This window comes from Fukomys damarensis, unplaced genomic scaffold, assembly GCF_012274545.1.
Source record: "Fukomys damarensis isolate Sample0158 unplaced genomic scaffold, DMR_v1.0_HiC HiC_scaffold_12, whole genome shotgun sequence".
NCBI classification, from domain to species: domain Eukaryota; kingdom Metazoa; phylum Chordata; class Mammalia; order Rodentia; family Bathyergidae; genus Fukomys; species Fukomys damarensis.
In genome coordinates this window covers 53,230,050-53,238,144 of record NW_022900924.1, presented here as the reverse complement: position 1 = coordinate 53,238,144, position 8,095 = coordinate 53,230,050, and the positions used below count along the sequence as shown (strand labels likewise).

Genomic DNA, 8,095 nt, shown 5'->3' with positions numbered 1-8,095 from the left:
CCCTCCTGGAGCCGGAGCTGCGGCCCGAGGACCGTATCCTGGTGCTAGGTGGGTAGTCCCGGCCCGGGGCGCCTGCCCGACCGGCCCCGCGCTTTCCCCGGTCTGTTCGCTCTCCTCCGGGACGCCCGACCCAGGGTCCCGCGCCTTCAGCGTCCAGCCGAATTCGCTGGGGCAAACGGCAGGAGGACAGTCCTAGGAGCCGAGCGTGGGGGTGACCCGGACCCTGCTCCACGCCCGGGAGGTGGTCTCGGCCCCGCAGTACTCAGCACCGAGTCGGTCTCGGGGCTAATTGGCCGCGTAACTTAGGACAAGCCACGAATCGCGGTGAGCTTCCCACTCGTGGAGATGGGACTGCAGGCACCTCTGGCACAGCGCCCACCGCTTTTGTGTTCACGCCAGGAGCCACCTGGAGCCGCTGTCACCTACAGGGAGTTACCGCTCTCCCAGCCCTGGACTGAAACTTAGTCCTAAGGCGCGCGAAGTGAGAGTGAGAACAGCGCCCCCTGAGGTCGGAGGGGAGCTGCAGCCTAGGTTGGTGGGATTTCCCAAAGGACTGGAGGCGGGAGGGCTCCGAGTTCGGCTGCTCCCCTCAGGCTCTCTCCCGCTGCCTTGGAGGCGCTTAGTGAAGTGAGTGAGCGACGGGTTTCTTTCCAGTTACAGTTTTTATTTTGCTCTGTGTAAAGCCATATATATGTATATGTATGTATGTGTGCGTATATGTGTGTGCATATATATATGTATATATATGTATATATGATTGTGTTTGTGTGTGTGTGTGACAGGGTCCCGCCATGTAGTTCAGGCTGGCCTTGAACTCACCATGTAGCCTAGGCTGGCCTCGAGTTCGCGGTGATCCTCCTGCCTCAGGCTCCTGAGTGCTGGGATCAGAAGCGTGTGCCATCACTCCCAGCTCTAAAACCTTATATTTAAATGAAGTATTTGATACGCTGAATATATTCAGTTTGTGAAATAGAACATTACTAGAATTAGAACCTAGTGCTTAAGAACTTGAGCTCTGGAAGCAGCTAATTATGTTAGATTCTTGGCTCAGCTGATACTGGCTCTGTAATCTTGCCCATAATACTTAAGTTTCTGTCCCTCGTTTTTCTTGCCTTACAAAAAGTGAATACTAGCCAGGTGTGGTGGCATATGCCTGGATCATGAGTTCCAGGCCAAGCTGAGCAACTTAGCGAGACTCTACTTTAGAATAAAATAAAAGGGGCTGGGGATGTAGCTAAGTGGAAGAGTGCTTGTCTAGCCTGGAGTTCACTCTGCAGTGCCACAAAACAGACCAATTTAAATATCTGATTTTTAAGAAGACTAGATGAGCATGAATCTTCAGAATGATTGGCAAAATAAGCCTCTTGTATATTTAACACTTTTTCTGTATTTCCCTCAAGACTCTCTCAGAAGTAAACAGTGTCTTGAATTTTGTGATTGTAAATTATGCCACCCCCCCATATCGGGGATCTAACTTAGGACCTTGCACTTGCCAGGCAGAGGCGGCACCACTGAGCCACACCCCTGGCCCAACTATTGCATTTCTTTACAGATTTACCATGGGACTGTGTTTTTCAAGCTTCACTGTTCATCAGAATCACCTGTAGAGCTGCACCCCACCCCGAGATTCTAATTTCAGGGATCGTCTACGATGTGTTCCATTTTCTTTTATTTATGTATTTATTATTTTTTTTTTGGTACTGGGGATTGAACTCAGGACCTTGTGCTTGTGAGGCAGGTGCAGTGCCACTGAGCTACATCTCTAGCCCACCAGGAATCTGTTTTCAACAAGTGCCACAGCTGATTTTCATGCTGATAGTTGGCAAAATAACACTGCCTTAAAATCTGCTTTCCTGGGAGGAATCCTTTTCTAGATCAGAAGGGTAAAAAGTGTCAACCTCAAAAGGGAAAAAGGCTTTCCAGAAAAGATCTCCCAGATCTAAGAACAGTAACTACACCTTGGGAGCACCCTATGTTACATCCCCCCTCAACGAACGGAAGTGGATCACCCAGTAGGCACCAGCGAATGTGCTGGGCCCTTTCTAACTTACTCCTTGACAGTCCCTAAAGGTGAATGATAACTATTAAGAGGCTTATTCTAGGTTAGGGATCCGTAAACATTTTCTTTCCTTTTTTTCTGGTACTAGGGATTGAACAACCCAGGAGTACTTTACCACTGAGCTACACACCAAGCCCTTTTTAAATTTTGAGACAGCGTCTCGCTAAGTTGCCCAGGCTAGCCTCATACTTGGGGTCCTCCTGCCTCAGCCTCCTGAGTAGCCACCATGACAGGCTGTAAACTTCTCTGAACAGGGCCAGATAGTACATATTTAAGCTCTTTGGTCTCTGTCACAGCTACTCAGTTTTACTTCTGTATTGGATATATGTATCCAATATGTAAGTGAGTAAGTATAGCTATCCCAGTAAATCATTATTTACAAAAAGAAGTGGCAAGCCAGATGTGGTGGCACATGGCTGTAATCCCAAGTATTTAAGAGGCTAAGGCAAGAGGACAGGAAATTCAGGATCATTTTGGACAGCTAGACATGGTGATGCACACCTATAATTCCAGGTTTGGGAATGTAGCTCAGCACAAAAGCCTTGGGTTCAACCCCCAAGCAAGGTTTTGTCTTAAAAAAATTTTTTTGATGGCTTGGAATGTAGCTCAGTGAATTCAACCCCCAGTTCAGCAACAATAAATAAAAAAAATTTAAAGGATTGAGTGTGTAGCTCAGTGGTAGAGCACTTGCTTAGCATGCACCAGGCCATGGCAGTAGCAGCAAAGGTGGTGAGCTGGATTTAGCAGACTCCTGTGGGTCGTTGAGCTGGGTTCCCCAGAAGCAAATTCTGAGGTGAGAATTCATATCTAAGCCATTCGTTAGATAAAAGCTCCCAGGAGAAACTGGTGAGGAATGGGGGGAACTGGGATAGAAAAGAAGCCAGGCAAAGTTTCCCAGAGGGGGATTTCAAGCTGAAGAGTCACAGATGTAAACTTAGGCAAAAACACACTAAAACATAGGGACGTACAAAAATTGCTAACCAGATGCTGTGAGGATGTGGTCAGAGCACTGACGGTATCTGCTACCATCGTGCAGCAGTAGTGAAGTACGGGTGCCTCTGGATTCAAGGCGGTGTAATACGCAGGGCTGGGATCCCCATGCAGAGCTTTCAGTTCTTCTTTTTGCAACACTCTGGCTGTGTAGTTCAGGCTGGCCTCGAACTCACTGTGTAGCCCAAGCGACTTGAGTTCCTGAGTGCTGGGATTGCAGGCATACAACACCACAATTGGCTCCAGAGCTTCTAGTTCTGCCACTCTCCCTTGCAGATAGATGGAGAGTCACCCAGAACTCTGCTGAAATGAGTCCAGGGACTACATTGTGAGTTGCAGCCTGAGGGTCACATAGCCTATGGTGGAATGTCACCACCAAAGGTGACGGGACCTCTGGGGAACTGGGAGGCCATTGAGCTTAGTGGCTTAAGAGCTCTGGCTCTGGTTTAAATTGCGGCTCTAGGGCCGGGGATTTGGCTCAGTGGTTCTGCTGCCTGCCTTGAAAGCACAAGGACCCAAGTTCGATCCCTGGTACCAATAAATAAATAAATTGTGGCTCTACCTCTGAGTAACCCTAGGAACACTGTTTATTCACTTTCCTTAATTTCCCCATCTAGAGAAAGGGAATGGTAATAATAGTATCGTCTAGGGCCAGGGATTTAGCTCAGTGGTGCTGCCATCTGCCCTGAAAGAGCAAGGTCCTGAGTTTGATCCCCAGGAACAAAATAAATAAATAATAATAGTATCTTCTATACGGATCTGAGAGTAAACCGAGGTATTATGAAGCACTTAGGTTAGTACTGGTGTTCGTGGCTGTTAGCTGTCATCATCACCATGCTAAAGGTGGAACCCAGGGCCGTGTGCCTGCGAGGCAAGCATTCCATCCTGTGCTTGGCCTCCTTATTATTGAAATTGAGAGTCCCGGATGGTTGATCCAGGACCAGGACTGTCCAAAGCACAGTGTAGCATCTGAGAACTTGTGTGTCTGCTCCCCGTGACCAGAAGAGCCTCGTGGCAGGTGAATGGCTGTCCCATCTCTGCTATCAGGATACTACTCTGATTCTCTACCCTTGCTTATTCCATTCTCCGTAGGACTCTTCAGATCGTAATGTGGCTTCCAAGTTCCTATAGAGAGAGGAGAGGTTAACCAGAGTAGAGTTCACTTGTCCATTCCCATGATGGTTATTTTTCTTCTTATAAATCAATGATTGGCCTTCAGGCTTACAACAGTCTCATCATTCCAGGTCTGGCTCCCATGTAATGTTTTTGGATTTGGATCAGTTCTCCAGGGCTGTGCTTCCCAAGCCCAATTTTAGTTGTGGGCTCGAGGTCATTGAAGCAGAAATGAGAATTTACTGCTATGTAAGGATCACTGGCCCCGCAGTCAGGATTTCTTTCTCCCTTCAAGGTCTCTTAGAAGATGCCGCCCTGTACCAAGGGGAAGGAAGGAAGGAAATTTGGGTTTGTCTGCTTTTGAACAGAGTTCTGCAGACATAAAAGGTCAGGTACAAGGTAATAAAGGAACTGTGGGTCAGAGGGCTCAGTAGGATTTCAGCCTGGAGCTGAACTGGGGGTCTCCTCATCAGTCACCCTCACCCCCACCTCTTTGGGCTGTATCTGCCATCGCTGTTGGGGCCGCAGTGTGAGGAAGCATGCATTAGGTTTTTCCAGGTGAGACAATACTCTCCTTGAGCCCCAAAGCCTGCAGAAGGGACTGCTCAGGACTGGCCGACTGCCTCTGATGCCCTGTCTGTGTGCCAAGCCCTGCTAGATTAGGGCTATCGCAACAGCTGATCCTGTGATCCTCTTAGGCAAGTAAATGAGGATTAAAGGCGGTGTAATACGCAGGGCTGGGATCCCCATGCAGGGCTGCCAGGAGCTGTCATCCAGACCTGTTCTCAGCAGAGCGCGCCACGGGAGGGCCTGGAAGAGGCCCCTGGATCTTCTAAAGCAGTCGTGCCCACTGGGCTGTAGTCCACTCCCTTCATCCCTCTCCAACCTTACCCTGGCCTCCTGGAGACTGCATTCTAGATACTTTCCAGTGGAATGTTGATTTCCTCCCACGATGCTTGGTTAGGCTCCCGTAAAACTCATCTGCCCCACCCCGTGTGTGCTCCCACAGCATGCCCCTATTAAAACACTCCCTGCCTTACCCGGCCTTTGCCCGATTCCACATTTGCCCTGTTCACCAGAGCACAGGCTCCTTCCAGCAGGTGCTCTACTCCTCAGCAGCTCCTCAGTGCACACGAGGGTCAGCTCCAAGGTCTCCCCAACTAGTCTTCCCTTTGTTTATCCATTCTGCCTTGGAAATCAAAGCAGTCCCTAATGTGAAGCCTTCCCAAGGTTGATATCATCCCAGATCCTCCAAGTGGTTTGAGACGAGGCTAATGGTCCTAATGATACCATCATTATCCCCATCCTGAGTCCAAGAACACTGAAGTGCGCTGACTCGATGATTTCCCGTGGTTGTGTGACCAGAGATAGCAGCATCCAGGTATTTGAACTCCTGAGTTCTGAGTGCCTTCAGCTTCTCCCTAGGTGTTCTTAAATGTTAGTTCTTAAATGTACTGAATCACAGCTAGCTACTGGCTGTTATCTTCATTTTTTTCCCCTGAGTAGGAAATCCAATTTCTTGGTATTGAAACAACTTGCCCCAGTATTCACAGCTAGGAATGATGGAGCTAGGGTTTGTGCCGAGGGCTGTGTGATTTCTGCAACTTGCTGCCTCCCCCTCAGTACTGGAAGATTTGGACTGAGAAAAAATGGGGCCAAGGGTGGATGAGTAATCGGGAAGGTGAGAACCAAAACAACCCTTAATCTTTTGCCACCCTTCCTGTCCTGTGCCAGGTTGTGGGAACAGTGCCTTGAGCTACGAGCTGTTCCTTGGAGGCTTTCCCGACGTGACCAGTGTGGATTACTCATCAGTAGTGGTGGCCGCCATGGAGGCTCGCTATGCCCACGTCCCCAGGCTGCGCTGGGAGACCATGGATGTGCGGGCACTGGGCTTCCCTGATGGCTCCTTTGACGTGGTACTCGAGAAGGGTACCCTGGATGCCCTGCTGGCTGGGGAGCGGGACCCCTGGACCGTGTCTTCTGAAGGTGTCTACACCGTGGACCAGGTGCTGAGTGAGGTGAGGAAGGCACAAGAGAGGAGAGCAGACCAAGAGGTGGGGAGAGGGGGTGAAGTTTCAGGAGACCAGAAGAACTCAGGAGCCAGGTCTGTGTAGAGCACCCTTAGGTGTGTGGTTAGACTGGCTTGATCAGACGGGGCTGGAGTGGCCAGGCTCACAAAACCTGATGTTTGGCTATTGGGTTGCCCGAGGGATGAGGTAGCATCCAGGTTTCAGACAGGTGACAGAGTTGTGAGGAAATTAGAGCCTCTGGCACTCCCATGCACCTCTCTGACTACAATATAGCGCCAGCCCCTGATGGTCGGGGCAGAGGAGGGGCTGACTCGGCCATGGCAAGCCTGGGCTACTACATGTAGGACAGTACTGACCTTAGAGAACCTGAAGCTGTCTCATCACCGATGACTTCTCTGTCTGCCTTGCAGGTAAGCCGGGTGCTGGTCCCCGGGGGCCGGTTCGTCTCAATGACGTCAGCAGCCCCCCACTTTCGGACTAGACACTATGCCCAAGCCCGGTACGGCTGGTCCCTGAGGCATGCAACCTATGGCAGTGGCTTCCACTTCCACCTCTACCTCATGCACAAAGGCGGGGAGCTGAGTGAGGCTCAGCTGGCCCTGGGGACCCAGCTCCTCTCACCTGCAAGGCCTCCCCCACCTCCTGCCTTCCTCCAGGACTCAGATCAGGAGGACTTCCTCAGTGCCATTCAGCTGTGAGGGTGGAAGTGTGGTCCTCTGGCCCTTCCTGCCTTTCTGCCCTGTGCTCCTTAGGTAGTTGGAATTTCCGACTCGGGACTGAGGGTTGGTTCCAAGGTGCTCACATGCTGAGGCCTCATGCAGATCGAGCTGGTGGGAGTGATCCCACAAGAACCAATACAGCCTGTGCCCAGACCTGGGCTTCTGGCTTCTTTCTTGAATTCCCCAGATCCCTCCTGGTGCCCCACGTCCTCTTACCCCACTCCAAACCACCAATGATCCATCCCCCAGGGTCAGGCTCGACTAACACACCCTTCTGCACACCAGCCAGCTTGGAGATCCCCATCCTACCTGCATTTATTCACAGAAGGCTGCAGAATTTGAATCCAAATTGCTTTCTGCTTCTGACCCCAGCTGCAGGTCCAGCACTGGTTAGGCTGTATGGGTACCCCAGGTGACCACACTGCAATGTCCCCAGGGTACATTGGCCTGCCTGTCTTCAGTTGTCATCCCTCCCTCACCAGCAATGTGCCTCTGAGGTTCCCAAGTACCTGCCTCCCTTCTGTTTTTCCCTGGCTCCTGAGTCCACCAAAGCAGCAGTGGTGTTGTGAGCACACGTGCGCATACATACACACACGGAGGTCTGTGTTTATTCACACACTTGTACAGTGAGGTTGGAGGAACATTTACAAAGGACACCCCTGGGTTGAGAACATCTCCAGGTCCAAGGTGTCATCCAAAGGTGCAGAGCAGCCCCCACTTGGGTTCCTAGGGGTAGGAGAAAGGGGTCCAAGGTAAATTCAGATCTGGGCCCTTAGAAGGTGATACTTTGAGGTGGGGGAGTCTGCCAGAGAGCCTCCTGGGGTCAGGCCTGGGCAGAGTGGCCATGTGGTTGGTTACCATGTTGGGGGCTTGTCCCACACCAGCCTCAACACCTGTCCTATCTGCCAGGCGCAGAGAGCAGACAAGCTGGGGGTGGGGGCGGGGAGAAGAACCATGAGCGGAGCCAGTAAACAAAGAATCGGATATAAAAATACAAATGTGCCGAGGAAGTCCCTTAGAAAGAGGCCAGGATCACGCCAGATGGGGTGAGGATGGGGATGGCCCGGAGGGCTGGGTAGTGGGTGAGAAGCTCATGCAGATGCGCAGCCAAATGTCCCTGGCTGCGCGTTCCGACGACGCCGCAGCCGGGTCTGCAGACCGGACTGGCCGGAGGGGGCAGGGCA

General features: G+C 51.3%; 1 protein-coding gene across 6 annotated transcripts in view; it reads left to right on the top strand.

Moving 5' to 3' along the window:
• LOC104862338 (EEF1AKMT4-ECE2 readthrough transcript protein) overlaps nt 1-8,095 on the top strand; it is a 38,879-nt gene that overhangs the window by 456 nt on the left and 30,328 nt on the right. For 3 of the 6 annotated variants that reach the window (XM_033762601.1, XM_033762599.1, XM_033762600.1), the window contains exon 2: nt 5,897-6,180. In XM_033762601.1, the coding sequence (XP_033618492.1) occupies nt 5,897-6,180 (284 nt within the window). Of the gene's footprint in view, nt 1-6; nt 49-5,896; nt 6,181-6,509; nt 7,879-8,095 lie in introns of those variants that run through there. The other 3 variants (XM_010624267.3, XM_033762602.1, XM_033762604.1) reach the window with 3 other exon arrangements.